Consider the following 17,341-nt stretch of genomic DNA (forward strand, 5'->3'; position numbering starts at 1 on the left):
TTCGCGCCTCATTTTGTAATTTATTATCATAAATCCTCTAAACGGATGCAACACAAATGGATGTGCACATATCACAGTGACGGTTATTTCCTGGATTATATCCGCCTTTATCAAACCTCCCAGTGGGGATTGAAGTTCGGGTTAAAAGGACACCACTCGGAGTTCATCGCTCTAATTTATTTATTTATTTTTTTTTCAAACTGGGTCATTCAGGATTTCATCTGTTTATTTTAAGTAGTGCTGTAGCTCGGAATTAAATCTGATGTTTTTTCTTTGGAAATCCCTTTGAATGGAGGAAACAAAGCTTGTAGCAGGACTGTGCTTTGAGAGCTGAGATTTATTTAAAAAAAAAAAAAAATCTCCCCTAATTACCTGTGCGACACAGTGATGTCGGCAGCGAAGGGGGGAGGCGCCGTTCCCTCTGGTGCTGGGAGAAATGGTGATGCGGGGAGGCCTAAGACCCTCCATCCTCCTCTATAGTCTGCAGAATCACTGCTGTGGAAGTGTTGTGCCTCATGCAGAATCGTGCATGGTTGTGTGGAGTCACGAGAAGAAAAAAAAAGACTTGATTTGGCTTTTTAAAAAAAAAAAAAAATCCTCAGCATTCTTTCTGTTCTTAGGGCCTTTTTTCCTGCAGTGATAATCGCACTGTGAGTTATGCTGCTGGGAGTCAGGTGCTCTTCTGTGAAATCCAGGCCGGCCTTGAATGGGGAGGAGGTACTGAGGAATGAGTGTTATGTAGTTTGTTACAAAGGCAACTTCTAGAAAAAAAGACTCACTAATTGAGGTTTATATTTCAGCTTTAAGTCAAAGTGATGGTTTTATGCAAAGAAAGCTCAGAAAAGTGTTTAGGGGATCAAAATGCAGATGAGGAGTGCATGGAATTGTTTATATGATCATCTCTAGTTTGTCAGGAAGAAAAAAAAGTCAATTGATATTGACTTTTTAAGGTATACTTTCTCTAAAAAGTTAGCAGGAAAGAAGCATGACCTCAGACCGCTGCCTTGAGGATGCTCAGCCTGGCCGACTGGGATGAAGAGGAAAACGCCAGTGAGTCTGCTGCAGCATGTGACTGCATTCATGAGGAGATTTTAAAAAAGCTTGGCAAGCAACCAGTGTTTTTCCAGTGCCCCAAAATCTTCTACCTGCTCTGGGATTCCTTCTACTATGAATGCAGCTCACAGGGCGTTAAGAAAAAACGTTACAACAAAAAGCTTCTTTGGGAATGCTTTGTAAGGCCTGACCACGAGACTTTGTAAGCAGGAAGACGATGAATAAATATGAGATCTAAAACAGGATTATGCATTTTAGCTTAAAACACAAAGTATATGTGTATAAAAACATACATTTCTGGTTAGAAATACATAACAATGTACATATGTTTAAACTTTGCACGAAATACATGAAAAATCACTTTAAGTCCAACTGGAAAAGCAACTTAAAAAAGAAATTCTGTTGGTCATTTCTCCGTCACAGTGGTTGGCGTGCTTTCTTCACAGGAAGAAAGCCCTGGTTCAAATCCCGGCTGGGTCCGTTCTACGTGGTATTTGCATGGATTTTCTCTGGGAACTCCAATTTCCCTCCACGGTTCAAAAATATGTTTCATGGGTTAATTGGTGACTCTATTTTGCTCCTAGGTGTGTGTGAGTTTGTGTGTGACCCTGCATCTGACTGGTGACCTTTTCAGGGTCTAATTTACCCAACGAGCTCCATGACCCCAAAAAGATGGATGGATTTGTGAGTCACTGATTCTTCAAGTTGTCCCACTTAAAAAGATGAGTTAGGTTTATAACAGGGGTCTCAAACTGGCAGCCCTTGGGCCATTTTGATATTTCAGGGTGATTTTATCCGTCCCCGTATAACAGTTTTTCTCCATTGTTTTAGAGCGTTTCTAACAACAGTTAGTGCAACCTCCACAACATTTAGTCATTTGTGCACAACCTAGTGTCAGTTTCCTGTCCATTTCATCCATTAGTATATCCTTTTGGACTCAAACTAATTAATGAAGTACAAATATCTACAAATGTATCTCTTTTGACTTTCCTTTGATCATTATTCATTAGTTTAATCATGTCTGTCAAAATAATCTAAACTCATCCAGACTGAATAGTCATATTTTCAGTGGTTGATGTAAGTTTCCAGCACTGCTCCAGTCAGGCAGTGGATTGCAGAACATGTCAGGATGCTGGTGGAGTATCTTCCTCTCTACTCTCCATTTCTGAATCTCATTGAGGAGTTTCACTCTTCCTGGAGGTGGAAGGTGTATAACCAGTGTCCACATGACCAACTGACCTGCTAGGGATCATGAATGCTGCTGGTGATGACATCATAGCAGAGTCTGTAGAATGTTCACCATCACCAGCCGTCGCGCTCCAGGCCAGGTGTATTCGTTTCTAATAATAACAGTTTGGTCACTCCGTTTGAACGGGGGTGGAGGCCGCGAGGGTCCTGGAACGGGGGCTGTAACTATATAGGCAGGAGTCCGAGTCAGTCCCAGAATGGAGTTCAGAGCTTGAAGAAACACTTTCTTAACACGCCTGTGGTTGGAGGGTTTTATATGTACATATAGTGCAGTTGTAGGTCCTTGAAGACCCACTCCATGGAAATCTGTGTTTTTAACATGTTCTTGAAGCATTTTTCTCACAATGAGGGCACATAAAAAAGAAAATTAGGCCCCAAGCTTCCTGCTCCGCTCCATTCTGATGTGTCCATTGTAGATGACAAGATCCGTGTACGTCTTCGTTTTCCTTGTCCGAGCTGGCTCCCGGTTAATAGATAGTTCCTACGTTGCCCACCGTTTTTGCTGCACCAGTAATGTTAAGCTGAGGTTGTGAGGGGCTGTAAGCAAGTGGGAATTAGTGTAAACCATGGGTGGCCTCTGGTAGAGGACCCGAGCTTGGCGGAGAAACCACCCACGAATTTCACACAGCCCTCTGCATTTATCCGGACTTGGGACCGGCACAAGGGAGCAGCAGATTGTGTTCCCTTGTGATTGCATTACCTCCGAACGAACGGACGCACGATCAAATGAGCATGTGTTTTGTTGATTGGTTCGTGCATTTGTGCGTTCTTGTGCTTGTTCGTGTGTTCGTTAACTACCGTTTGTTTAAAAATGGTAAATGGCGTATACTTGTAAACGCTTTCTACCCTCCTTCGAGCGCCCAAAGCGCTTCACAGTCACAGACCCATTTACTGAACACTGAACCTTCCACCAGAGTCTCTCTTGAGCCCAGTGGTGAAGTACATGAAGTAAAAGAAGGCTACGTAAATAAAAATAGGAAAGAGTTCAGAGAGAGACAAGCGAGAGGTTTTCACGTCAGTCGTGGTCAGAATTCCTAATCTTTATTTCTAAACCTTTTGAATAAACTCAGAAACCCCTTGCATGATTTTTTTCTTGTCTTTTCTTTGGGACTGCCTCCTCTTGGAGTTGTGCAAGCTTTTTCATGAAGACGTCTTGGCAGAGGCTGACTTGGTCATCCTTTCTTTCCCTTGATAACCTCTCCTGGTTGAGAGATTTCTTGGGAAAGGGAGGACTTCTCTTCATCCCACTTCTGGTGGTCCTCTGCCTGCTGTTTCTGTGTCTCTGTTAAGGCATCTTGGATCTTTGCTGATGCCTGTTGTCAGTCTTTTAGGAGTCTGTCCTTTAATTTTTCACACAGCAGCGTCTGGTTATGCAGGTCGTTCTTTGTTTGGGCCAATGCAGCCTTTAACTCAGTGGACTCTCCAATCTGCTGGGCTAAGCTGCTGTTGGCTTCACTGGTCTTCACCTTTCTCTCCAGAGAGATGTTTCCAGGTCTCTAATTTTGCAGGTGAGGGTTGAATTTTCCTGATTCATTTCTTTTAGCTGTGGACCTGACTTTAAACACCCATGGTTTACACTAATTCCCACTTGCTTACAGCCCCTCACAACCTCAGCTTAGCATTACTGGTGCAACAAAAACGGTGGTCAACGTAGGAACTATCTATTAACCGGGAGTCAGCTCGGACAAGGAAAACGAAGACGTACACGGATCTTGTCATCTACAATGGACACATCAGAATGGAGCGGAGCAGGAAGCTTGGGGCCTGCCGATTGTAGTACCTATGTCACGTCTACAAGCTTTTTCCAACTGCATTTTTTTAATCTGTTCTTGATTCCCAACGATTTGAATAAAAATGTACCCAGAAATGCAATTTTAGGCCTAATTTTCTTTTTTTTATGTGCCCTCAATGTGAGAAAAATGCTTCAAGAACATGTTAAAAACACAGATTTCCTTACAAATATAATCAATATAAATAAAGTTTGGCCATTATTACATAAGGGGTTTATACAAATATACACCTCGTGTGTACATTTATTTAGAATTATAACCCCCCTTTTGTGACAGTAAAATCTGTCCAACACAAGAGGCTTTTAGCTCTTCTCTGTTTGCTCAGTTAGTGTACAGGACAAGTTTATTAAAAAAAAATAATAACAAATTTAAAAAAAATTCAAAAGGGAGTGAAGATAAACATTTTGGACAAGAAGACAACTGAAGCACAGCACTAAGCATCTGCAGAGGACAACGTTATTTCCTGCCAAATCCCAACAGTGTCTCTTGCTGAGCATGAAGAGTCTCAGGTTGATTTTGAAGCTGATTTAGCTCTGAGAACATCTCACAAATGCATAAAGGCCATGCATCAATGAAAGTCTCTCTTGTTCTGGGCATTTATGAAGCACCTTTTCTTACCATCTTTTTTCTTCAGGCCTTTCTGGTCAGCTGAGAAAAAGATCAGGGTGAAACATTTTCCCTCCAGTGATGTCAGACATTCCTAGAAGAAAATCCTCCTAACTTTTTAAAGAAAAATGATCCTGGATTCTCAGGGTAGTGAGTAATAATCATGCAAAGTGTAAAAGGAAATGAGTTAGACGCATGAAGACATTTTTGTAGTAATGAAAGACCAATGAAGTTAGTATTGAGCTGAGGAGCCATTTTTAAAGAATCGTAAAACACGTATGTGGGCAACTAAATTATGATTCAGAATTACTGTTAGTTGAATTACAATCACTGGAGAGGGGGCAGAAAAATATGAGCTGTGTGATAAACAGGTTTATAGTTTAAAACCAGTCTTAAGGCTTGGATGTTGCCGCCCTGCAAAACTTTCCAAGCAGACAGAAAAACCAGCTTGACTGTTGCTTAAAGACGTCATCCATGAAATTCAATGACAATGTTGTTAAAAAATGTATTGTGGATGGAGGTGATGCATTCTAATTATGTGGACATCCAGATGAATAGAAGTCTGAACCCACAGCTTCATTTTTTTGTAAACCAAGATGTATTTTGTTAATTCATGTTGTAGTTAGCTTTGTTGAACTGACGTGGCTCCAGTTATTAGTTTCAAATGAGCTTCAACCTGGAAGTCTTGATGTCAAAAATATAAGTTTTACTTTTGTTTAATCCTTTTTAGAGCAATGTCTTAGCTGCAACATTTTTGAGATATTTCAGTGTGACATTTTCAAAAGTTATATAACATCATTATTCAACATTTTTCAGTGATGCGGTCATTAGCACTGCATTCACTGCGCAGTAAAAGCAGCTTGTAAAAATCAAATTTCCTACATACAAATTTGGAAATCTAATGTTTGTTTTTGAGAATTAACTTTTCTATTTTGTTCAGGACTACAAAAACCTACCAGCTTTTCCAAAGTGCGACAGAAACATCAGTTAAAATCCTCTCTAACCTTTGCTGCCTGTTCAAGATCAAAGAGAAACAGCTCAATCATTTCCTGAATTTTCTTAGTTTGGTGGATTTGATCCTGATTTAATGCAGTTTCATCTTAAAACTCATCTCTTTTTTCCTGGAAACTGTAAAAGGAAAACAGTCAGCTGTTGCTTGATTTGTCCCTTCAGGGCTTCTGTAGTGAAACTGTGGAGGTTTCCTTCTGTTCAAAGCTGTTCTTTAACACTGTCACCTGCACAATACGGATCAGGGGGGTTGAAATGGAACTGTGGTGTGAAAGGATGAGCACTTTGGAGATGCCTCAAAGAAATTCAAAATATTTACTGTTTTTAACAGCATGAGCTGGACGGTGACGGAACTGTAGATTTGTAAAAAAGTGAAGGAAAGGACAATTATCGTGTTGTTACAAACCCTTTCCTGTCTTTAAGCAGCATCTCATCCTAAATAAGCTCTCCTGACCCCCATACCTGTAGAGATCATAGATTATATGTTGGGAATATTTCAGCCAGAGGCAAGAATGAATGTGGTGGAGGAGAACTGGAGGCAAGTAGGGGGGAAAAAACTAATAATTTTCAAGCAAACTACAAAAAAGAAATAACTTCTTTTTTTAAAAGAAGGAAAAATGCACAAAAGAACATTGGTCGTGTGAAACATAGAAAAGTGATAACAAATTTTGCTAATTTCAACCTGTAGTCCAAGAACAAGTAAAAGCGAAATAATTAAACTAGTTAAAATTGAACAAAAATGACTAATTGATACTATTGAACATGACAAAAGCAGAATAGATAGAACTTAAAAGAATTAAAAAGTTTTTATAGTTTCAGTTAATTTATTCAACTAGTTTTTTTTACTCTTTGCTGCTGTCATTATACCTAGACCTGTGGCGGTTTAAATTAGAATACTTTTTAAATTCTTAATTTTTTTTGTTGCAATTTAGTTAATTTCATCAGATGCTTGTATCAATTAAAAGTTTAATCCTTTTTTTCCCTGTGTCCTACTGCTGAAAATATGTTAATTTGAGTCTCTTGGTTGTTTTTTTCTTTTTTTTTTTTCTTTTTGTGGCCCTAAAGAAATATAAAAGTACTTTTTCAAGTTAAAGTGGCGTTCAGAAAAATCAGAACCTTTGAAATGGAAAGTTTTTCCTAAGCTGCTTATATATGGTTCCCCTTTCTCCCTCCCTCTTTCCCTTTTCCCTCCCTGCTCAGCTGCTCTGGTTGTTCTGGTCAAGAACATCTCCCTCTTTTGCTGGGAAAGAGATCCGGAGAGGGAAAACTCCTCCACCTCTCCTGTTTTGAACATCACTTCACCCCCCAAAATTGAAACATCCCAGCATTTGTAAAAAATATCCCAATTTTCCAGTGAATTTCTGAGGTTTCTGTGTAATTTTCCACCTGTGGGTTCAACTCATCATCTTCTCCAGCATCCTCATCGCCTCATCTGCCTGTGTTTTCATTTGTCACGGTAAGTTTGACATCCTTCATCTCATTTCATCACCACAGAGGAGCTTGATCGAGCTGAGTTACATCACTGTTTTAGGCGCTCTGTGAGGAGTTTAGGTGTGACGCGCTGGTGCTGCCCTGCAGGGCCCAGATGTCTTGTTAAAATTCTTTCTTTCAGTGCACTAACCTACAAATACATGCAGAAACTGAATGACATGATGAATAGAAATAGTATTTTATGCCATCAAGACACTAAAAGATTGTAGAGGAAAGCCTGTGATTCAAAAAGTCCAATGTAATTGCATTGTTGCACTGCAGATTGTGTGAATCATTGGTCAGATTTTGAAACGGTCCTGCTTCAATGTTTTGGTCTGCAGTCATGGCAAATAAGGGTGGAAATTTTAAAGATGTGTGTTTGTCTTTGGCGCTTCATGCAGCCTGCAGGCAGGACTGCAGACAAGTCTGGTCATTCTGCTCCCTGAAGCGCTGCATCACAGGATTTTGACAGGCGTATCATCTGAGATGACATAGGGAGAAGTCCTGGGATACTTTTACATGTCCAAAAGCTAAAATTCACATAGAAAAAATTGATTTTAATCTACTAAATTTAAAAAACGTTGGTATTTCAATGAATGTTTTCATCAGGTGATACATTGTGTATCAATAAAATGCTGTTGTTTACTTGCTGTAAATGTTGAGTCTTTGTTGGGTTCGGATCAGCAGCGTAAGCATGCGCAGCCTTTGAGGGTGTACACAGTTCAAATGTCACATGCGAGATCTCGGGTGCCTTTCATGTGAGAAGTAATCCCATCGCCTTCACGCAGCCTCTGTGTTTGTGAGGACCGCATGCTGGCCGCTGCTGACTTCACTCATCATGTGCTCGGTGTGTGCTGAGAATCAAAGTCCCATTGTCAAGAATTTACTCTCTTCCCTAAAATAGTTGTGTTTTTATTTTATAAATAAAATGGTTGAATCTAAATGTTTAATACACTAACAAGACAACATTTTTTTTAAAGACAAATATAGGAAACTCAAGAAAAATTATATTGTCTGCAATAATCTTTGATATATTTCTTGATAATTAGATGCTTCACCCAATATAACCATTAATATCATATTTGATTCATATACTATTTAGGGATCCCAATCTCATTAGATTCAAACCCGGGCTAATGTAGTTCATCATCCTTCCACTAGGGGCAGTAGAGGGGCCTTTCCTTCTTGTTTCAAAATGGCTGCCTCCGTGAAATCTCAAAAACACTTTTGGAGGGAAAAGTTAAGCTAATTTTCGGCTAATAAGCTAATTTTACGGTAAGAATAACTCATTTATTTATATTATTTTATATTTGTATGACTACTTGCTGAATGGAAAAAGTGTTGAAAATGTTTTTTTTTTAAATAAAACAGACCATGTTAAAAATGTATAGATCAAAAATAGTATGAGACAGTCGTTAAATAAGGTGTTCCTTTCTTGAACAATTAAGTCAATATTTTTGATCCTAAAAACTCACATTGTTGTAAACAGAAATTGATGCTATATCTCATTTAAAAAAAAAAGAAGAAGAAGCTCTATTTGCTTAGTGGATTTCAACAAAGGGTTAAAAAAATCTTGATTTAAATAAAATTTCTGCCAATTCTTAATGTAGTGGACGTTTTATGGTAAAAATAAATAGTAAGTAAGTAAATAAGTTAGTTAATAAGTAAGTGTAAATAACTAAATAAAGTGTGAATGAAACAGGAAATTGCTGCTTTCAAGTAAAATGATTTTTTAGAGGATCAGATGACACGTGGGAACAGTACTGGTGCTTATAAAACTAGAATGAAGCACCTGACTGTGGTTTATTTCTGCCTGCAGCTCCACTATTTCTGTTAAGCTTCAACATCCTCTGTGTCCGAAGCTTCAGGAAACTCCTGGAAACCCACAGTGGGAGTCTGACTGAGGTTTATTGTTAACATACCAGAGCTTCAACCATTCATTAAAAAAGGCTGGAAAGGGTGTGACTATTTGTAAAAATGTAACACTCTTCATGGAAGAAAAAAAGAAGAGAAACTCTTTCTTTCAAGAAATGACGAAAATGACGTAAAAATTCATATAGACATTAAATGTGAATTCAGAGGCTAAAAAGTAATAAGTGCACATGAAAAACGTCATGGCCTGTATCTAAAATAGCCCCAGCCTGCTCATCAAATGATTCATTGTAAGACTAAGCATTAAAGATTTTATTTCAAACAAATACTTTAAAAATAAATAAACAAAAGTGCACCTACTATCTGTTTTAGTCCTGTTCCCTCTCCTTTTAAGTTTACACATATGGAAACATTCGATACACATTCGTCATAAATATACACTCACTTGGATCCATTTACATCTTATTCCCCAACACACCCAAATGCACCCCCCTACACCACAATTCACATTCATAAATGTTTATCACTATTTATTCAAGTTTTGTTTATGTGCTTATCAACGATCATATTTCTATATTTTCTCTCAAAGTTCTTTATGTTTGGACACAGCATTGCTTCACCTATGGATAGACACAATATTTTTCTTTTGCCATGTATTTAATACATTTACTTTTTTTCACTGCAATTATGTTTTTCTTCTCTTTTAACAAAGAACTTTTAAATATTTTGTTAGACAACACAGTTTGTGATGATTGTAAGTTAAAAAATATCCTGTTAACTGCCAGGCAAGGCAGTGGAGGAATAATAATCTGGGCTGGAGCGCCTCTCTATGTTAAGAGAACTTGAAAACAAACGTGAGACAAGTTTTGATTGCCTAAACTGGAGCTCAAATTGCCTAAAACTACAGATTTGTACTCAAATTGCTCAAAACAAAAGAGTAATAGACGTTTATAGTCTTTAAATTGAAGAAAAGAGAATTTAAGAAAAAGTTATTCCACAAACATAAAGGTTTGTCACTCAAAGCATTACACTCAGAAACATATAATGGTTTGAACACCCCACCCTCTGCCCATATGTCAAGCAGGCATCGAGTTACATTTTTACAGATTCTTTGGTCCAGCTTGACCTTAAGTTAAACCCTCGAAATTACAATCTTTTAATAAACTGCTCAGCTGCTCCACTTAGACTTTCTGATGGCGGATAAACAGAACTTCGTGTTTAAAGGGTGTAATTCTCCGTCGACTTTCATTGTCTTTTCCTTTCACCAGAACCAACATGTATCTGGAGAACAAAAGCAACCTGGAGATGGAGATGACTCAGACTTCTGCCTCAGGTCATCAGTGCAGGAGCAGCCTGAGGCCGCCAGAGGCTGTCGCGGGGAACTTCGGAGAGCTGCGGTTGCTGCAGGGCATCTCGGAGAACGGAGACACCCAGAAGCTCCAGCAGTCGGCCGTCCTGCCCTCTGGACAGTGTGTCATCCACACAGAGGGGTTTGTTCCTGTTCGAAAGGAGGACAGGTATTCAGATGACACGGAGTCCAAAATGTCCAACAAATTCTGTTGTTAACAAATCTTTTTGAGCCACTTGACTCGAATCCTATTTATTCCTTAAACCTTATAAAGAGAAAATGTCATATTGTTACCTGCTGGTTTATACAAATACCAGACCACCATTCTACATGCTTGATCTTATAATTATTGCTTGATCTTATAATTATTGATAGAATAGTTGTTTCATTTTGTTATTAATTATTTCATCACTTCAAACAAAAAAAGTAGGATTTCATCTTTTCATTACATCTGTTTGTTACATAGATTTTTATTATGGTCTGTCAGGGCAAATCTAATTTTCTTTTGTGTTGTCAAATTGCCAAACATTACAACATTTTAAACTGTTGAGTGTTTTTCTCCATTTGACACATTAGCAGTGTTTTAAGTCATTTTTGATGAGGTTCTAAGGCCTGTTGGTGTTTTTTGGGCTCAAACAGGTATCAACAATAATTCAATTTCTCATCGGAATAAATCTGTAGATGAACTGACTGGTTTTGTCCTAGTTTAAATTCAGGTTTGCTGCTTGTGTTGTTTTGCAAAAAAACACAGATTTGAAGTCAATCTCTGTTCCCACTGGATTTTCTGACTCAAAGACATAAAAAGAACGTGCAGAAACTTATTACATTTGCCCCACTGGCTAAATCTCAAAGGGAGTCAGGAGCATAATGTGGAAAAGACTCTATGTTACTTGTGAATGTACGCATTCACTCAGAGGTGAGCGAAAGAGCATCTAGGAGTTTCTGAGCATCATTCTTGATCCTGTCACTAAGATGTTAAGAAGTTTTTGCTTGTTGAGTTTTTGTAAATGTTATGTCTGATTTTTCTATTCTTTAGATCTTAAGGCATTTGAATTATTTTTCAATACTTTTGAGGGAATTAAAAAAAAAGGCCCAATTACTAAAAAGTACACAAAAGTAAAGACAAAATGATTTAGAGCAACATAATAAGAACAAACTGTCTTACAAATTCCCAATAAGAGCACTAAAAGATAGAGAGAGATCTAATGAGACAGGATGAAAATGTGAAGAAGATCAGAGAGATGTTGGAAGATGAGGTTGTGAATAATTATAATGATAATAATTACATTGTTTGTTATTGTGGGTATAATTAATTAAAGCAGTTTCAGTGATGGCATGTGTGGTTGCATTTTGAAAAAGGTTGAAGCTTATGGAGGATTTTGTTAGGCAGACCAAAGGGAGATACAGTCAATGCAGGAGGTGATGAGACTGTGGACCAGAATGCAGGTAGAGTGGGCGTGAAAAAGATAGAGATATTCATCCGCCCATCTTCTTCCGCTCATCCAGAACTGGGTCATGGGGGCAGCAGTCTAAGCAAATTTGCCCAGACTTCCCTCCCCCTGTCCACTTCCTCCAACTCTTCTGGGGGACCTTGAGGCGTTCCAAGACCAGCCATAGTCTCTCCGGCATGTCTTGGGTCTTCCCCGGAGCCTCTGCCCAGTGGGACATTCCCGGAGCACCTCCTCATGGAGGCGTCCAGGAGGCCTCAACTGGCTCCTCTCGATGCGGAGGAGAAGCAGCTCTACTCCGAGCTCTCTCCAGGTGACCGAGCTCCTCACCCTATCTCTATGGGAACGCCCAGCCGCCCTTCTGAGACAACTCATTTCAGCCGCTTGTAGTCGGGATCTCGTTCTTTCTGTCACGACCCAGAGCTCATGACCATAGGTGAGTACTGGAACGAAGATCGACCGGTAAATTGAGAGCTTTGCTTTCTGGCTCAGCTCTCTTTTCACCACAACGGACCGGTACAGCGATCGCATAATAGCGGACGCCGCTCCAGTCCGCCTGTCTATCTCACGTTCCGTTCTTCCCTCACTCGTAAACAAGACCCCAAGACATTTAAACTCCTCCACCTGAGGCAGGAGCACTCCACCCACCCAGAGAGGACAAACTACCTTTCTCCTGGCGAGAACCATGGCCTCAGAATCAGCGGTGCTGACCCTCATCCCAGTCGCTTCACACTCGGCTGTGAACCGCTTTAATGTATGCTGGAGGTCCTGGCTTGATAAAGCCAACAGAACAACATCATCTGCAAAGAACAGATAGAAAGATGATTGATTTAATTGAAGGAGCAATAAAAATTGATTGATTTAGGAAAATATTGACTAGAGGGAAAAATACCTGTCATTAAAAGCAAAGACCCCACAATAGAGCTCTGATGGACACTAAAAGTAACTGGAGAACGTTGCAATCTAGACTAAGGATTGTAAAGAAACTGACATCACACTGGGCCACATAATCCTCATTTCCACTGAGCGGTCCAGTTCAATTTAGAATGGTCCACTCCAGACAATTCAGGTGAGCACTCAAAGTTGGACCGTCACGGCATATGCGAGGTATAGACCAATATTAGTCATAGCAGTGCGACTACAGCAAAAGCAAAGCTAACAACAACAAAATAAGTCGTGCAGCTGATCCTTTTTTTTCTGACTTGGCTTTTGGTACTTTGTGTTTTAGAAGCATTTGTTGGTGTTTGAGAGAATGTGGGTGGTGAAGTGGAATACAGTCAAAACGAGGAGAACATTTTTGGCACTTTCTTTTGTCGTAATGACCAATGACCGGGTTATTGAGTGATGACAGTAGCTCTGCCCTAACTGTTCTGCTCCATTTTTCTATAGACTTATAACCAAAGGGTGCTATAGAGAAAGTTGAAGCTGGTAGATACAGTATGTTTTGTACAAGTTCATTCAAAAACAGACGAGCAAGAAGAACAAAACAATTAACTTTTTATATATTGGTTAAGAACCATCTAAATAACTAGACAAACAGTTTAAAGACTTTTCAGTGCAGAATTTTCATGGGTCTAGGCTGAGTTTTGGCAGGGGCAAATAAGGAGAGACCTTTTCTTAAAATGAGTTAAATCTCCTCAAAGCTGTTTAAGAGCATTGCAGACCAATCCAAACCTAATCTGCTTCTTTATCCCAAGCCCCAACAACACAAAGAACCCAAGTGTCTGCAGTGTTTGGTAAGATCTACCATACTTAGACCTAAACTTAAATCTTTAGCATAAGTGGTGCATTGTGATCTGCCACCTCAAAGTGACATTAAATAAATGCACAAAGACCGAGGTAGACAGGGAACAATCCCAAAAAATCTAAAAGAAAATTAAACTTTGTTAACCCTATAACACCTGAGGTGTTGCCGGTATCTTTAACATATCACATCGCCGCTTTTCTCCTTCAGATTTTACTGGAATTACATTGATCGTGTTAACGGATGAAAAGTTACAGTAAATCAAAGAACATAAACACCGGAGCTCTGTTGTTAAAGGGTTAAAGAGGGGAAAAACCTCTGATAAAATTAATCAATTCATTGATTAATTGTTACACTCCTATAATTTATGCTGTAAATTTTTTGATAGTAAATTGTAAAAGTTGCGGTATACTAACAAAATGCCTCCATACTCCTCCAGCTTTGACCAGCTGGGGGCGCCTTACAGCTGATAGTTAAGAATTCTAAGTAATTCCACTCCCTTTATTAGTCATTCATTGATGCTGCGCATTAGACTGATGACATTTAATGAGGTGCATTTGTGTGTTTGTGTGAGCTGATTGGATGTGATTGTGAATTGAGACTCAGTTAGAAAGCAGACGCTACTGCACACAGCTCTGAAACCTCCTCCAGAGGCTGATATGCTGTTTTCTAATCTCAAAGGACGATAGGTCATCAGCCTTTGGGCAAACCGCCGGTGTGGCTCAACCTGTCAGTGAGCTAATGTTTCACAGTTTTTCTGGCATTTATATATTTATTAAAATATTATCTTCTATTTGTGTGTTTCAGACACAACTTCAGTGCTGTTAACTTCCTCAGAGGAAAAACAAATTCTGCAAACATTTCGGAAAGGTCACCTCTGCTCAGATTCCCTCAGGATGAAAGGTAAGATCCTCCCTCCTCTTCTGACTGGTCAGAGGATACAAAAGTACTGAATAAAAAACAAAATCACAAAAGAAAAGCTGATTACAATGAAAGTTTGTAACAAAACCGTGAACCAAACATGAACAGGAGTGAGAGGTCAGAAAAAGCTCAACAACATTGCAGCATTTACATAGATCATATGCCCACAGAAAAAAGGTGTGAAAAGTTATTTTAACATGAATAAAACTCAGACACATTAAGAAATAATGACATCATCAAAGTGGCCCCCCTGGCTGCTGTTGGTGATGTTCCTATTGCTTCATAGGTTTAAATTTGTTCTCCGACTGAGATCTCAGAAACTCTCTACTGATCTGCACACAAACACTGAACTCTGTGTTGAAAATCAAAGTGAATTTAACCTTTATATTAACTATCAATGTTTAGAAACCTAAAAAGTTTGGAACTTAGACTGAAAGTTAAGAAAAATAAATGTTATGATCAAATACACAGATGATAATTATATTTTGTCCATCTAATCTAGTTTACATCCAAAGGCATGAGTCCAAAGTTGAGTCTGTTTTTTTTTTAACTCACTCTGATGAAAATTTTATTTTTGGTGTTTTTAACATGTTCTAGTAGCATTTTTCTGATGATGTTTGACTTGTATAAAGAAAATGAAAATTTCATGTCTGAGTATTTGTTTTATTCAAATCATTGTGAATCAGGAGCAGACCAAAAAAATGCAGTTTGATGAAGAAGCTACAACATCAAGCTGCAAGCTCTCTGCTCCGCTCCACTTGTGGACGACTAGATCCATATACGTCTTTGTTTTCTTCATCTGAGCTGGAATTTGGTTTAAAACTATTCGGCTGGATAGCTTTAACATTGCTCAGCATTTTAGTTGCACCAGTAATGTTATGTTGGGAACAGATGGAGAACAGGAAGTGGAGACAGGCTTACTCTGTGCCATAAGTCCCACCCACAACTCAAAGGTGAATTTCTAATGAACTCTGCTGCTCTGGAGAAGCTATGTTCTAGATGATGTGTTCTATGTTCTATGTTTTTATTTTGTCTAAAAACAGCATGATCATAATTAAAATATCTCTAAGAAGTCTTTTACCATAGATCAAAAGATTAAAAAAAGGTAAAAAAAAAAGATTATTGGAGTGGGACTCTAAAGAGCCAAAAAGAGAACATCAAATCAAATCCTTCTGAATTTACTTCTAAAAGGAGAGTGCGAGAAAACTTTTATAAGTAATACAAAAACATGTATATTAAATACATATTTTGGCCATTATGATGTCTTGCCGGCTGGTGAGATAACCTTCCACCTTAGATGAATATACCCCAGAGCCTAGATGCTGAAGGTCGTTAAGATCCAGTTTATGACAAAGCACTTCCTGGAGGAGAACCTGCCAGAGACTGTCTAGAATGCAGAGAGATGCATTTAAAAACAAAAATGTCATTGTGACTGGATGAGAAGAAGAGGCGGGCAATTTATCAATTGGTTCAGAGTGACAGCCTATTTCATGAGTTGCCTGTAGGGTGACGTAACAACCCCAGCATACCTGTAAATGAGGTAGATCCTTCTCATTGAAAAGCTTCACTTACTGACGTGACAATTCAATTGAGTCCAGATCATTCATGTAAGAGGATTTTAAAAAGAGCCCATGTAAGTGAGCAGCAGATTACATCAAGGGGTTGTCAGTGCTATCCTTGTACGGATCAAGGATCCTTGAGATGGGTTGGAGGGAATCACTCTGCGCTTAAAGAGATGGTGATTGACTTCAGAAGTAAACAACATCTTAGTCCCTCAGCATCTTGGGCAGAGGAGGAGTTCAAGTATCTCGGAGTAACTATTGCCAAAAGGCTTTCTTGAAGAAACTGAAATCCTTCAGCGTGAGTCTGTTGTGACCAGCAGGTTAACTGGGTGAAAAAACTCATCAGGAAGGTTGACTCTGAAATTGGCTGCAAACAGAGCACTTTTAATGCAGTGATGGAGAAGAGGACTTTGAACAAACTCTTGCCCTACAACCTCTCATCCTGTACTGGACGCACAGTAGAGCACCTTTTCCAAGAGGTAAAGGCAGCAGCTTCGCTGCCACATAGAGCGCCACAGGAGATCATTCCCACCTCACGCCATAAATCTCATTTAATACGTCATCCTTGTGCCGGAGATAAGCTGTATCACTACTATTGAGATTAGTAAATTCCCACCGTTTGTTTTTTCTCTATGAACTAAAACCTGCTCACAGCAGCTGCAATGTTCAAATTTCCCAGGTTGGAATGATTTAATTATCTTTATTTTATCTTATTTTATCAAGTACAAGGTGACAGGAGAGGAAAACTAGAAATAATCTCCCAGCAGAGCCAGCCTTAGTGAGGTTGACCATCGACTTTGACTCCACAGGAAGGAGACAGAGACAAAAACAATGGAGCATCAGTTAGTGAGACAAGAGAAACAGAAGAGAATATTAGATGGTAATCTGCTCCTCCCTCATTCTTAATGGGGCCAAATTAAGGATCTCCTGAAACACTCAAGACACTTCCACAACGGGCCATTTGGTTCTATCTACGGTGGCCCTGAAGTTCAAATCACATCAACAAATCAATCGACACAAAAACATTGTAAAGATCACAATGGCGGTTAAAAAAGCAAAAACAGATATTAAAACAACAGAATTACATTTTAAAAAGCAAAACAAAATTTCAGAAATTAAAACTTAAAAAAACAAAAAAACATTTCAGAAAACAAAATTAAATGAAAAGAAAAATACAATAAGAGACATTAAGAGGTAGGTATTATGGGATGTGGCCGATTAGATGATGATATCTAGTATCACTTTATGTCAAATAACTTTCAGGTGAAATG

At 38.9% G+C, this 17,341-nt stretch overlaps 1 protein-coding gene across 2 annotated transcripts in view; it reads left to right on the forward strand.

Moving 5' to 3' along the window:
- Nucleotides 1–6,559: 6,559 nt before the first annotated feature.
- The window catches only part of oca2 (oculocutaneous albinism II), a 51,433-nt gene continuing 40,651 nt past the window's right edge, over nt 6,560–17,341 (forward strand). The window contains exons 1-3 of one of the 2 annotated variants that reach the window (XM_024279238.2): nt 6,560–7,161; nt 10,316–10,564; nt 14,395–14,490. In XM_024279238.2, the coding sequence (XP_024135006.1) occupies nt 10,323–10,564; nt 14,395–14,490 (338 nt within the window). In that variant the 5' untranslated portion in view covers nt 6,560–7,161; nt 10,316–10,322. Of the gene's footprint in view, nt 7,162–8,259; nt 8,451–10,315; nt 10,565–14,394; nt 14,491–17,341 lie in introns of those variants that run through there. The other variant, XM_024279237.2, reaches the window with a different exon arrangement.

Source organism: Oryzias melastigma, linkage group LG9 (genome assembly GCF_002922805.2).
Source record: "Oryzias melastigma strain HK-1 linkage group LG9, ASM292280v2, whole genome shotgun sequence".
Classification (NCBI taxonomy): domain Eukaryota; kingdom Metazoa; phylum Chordata; class Actinopteri; order Beloniformes; family Adrianichthyidae; genus Oryzias; species Oryzias melastigma.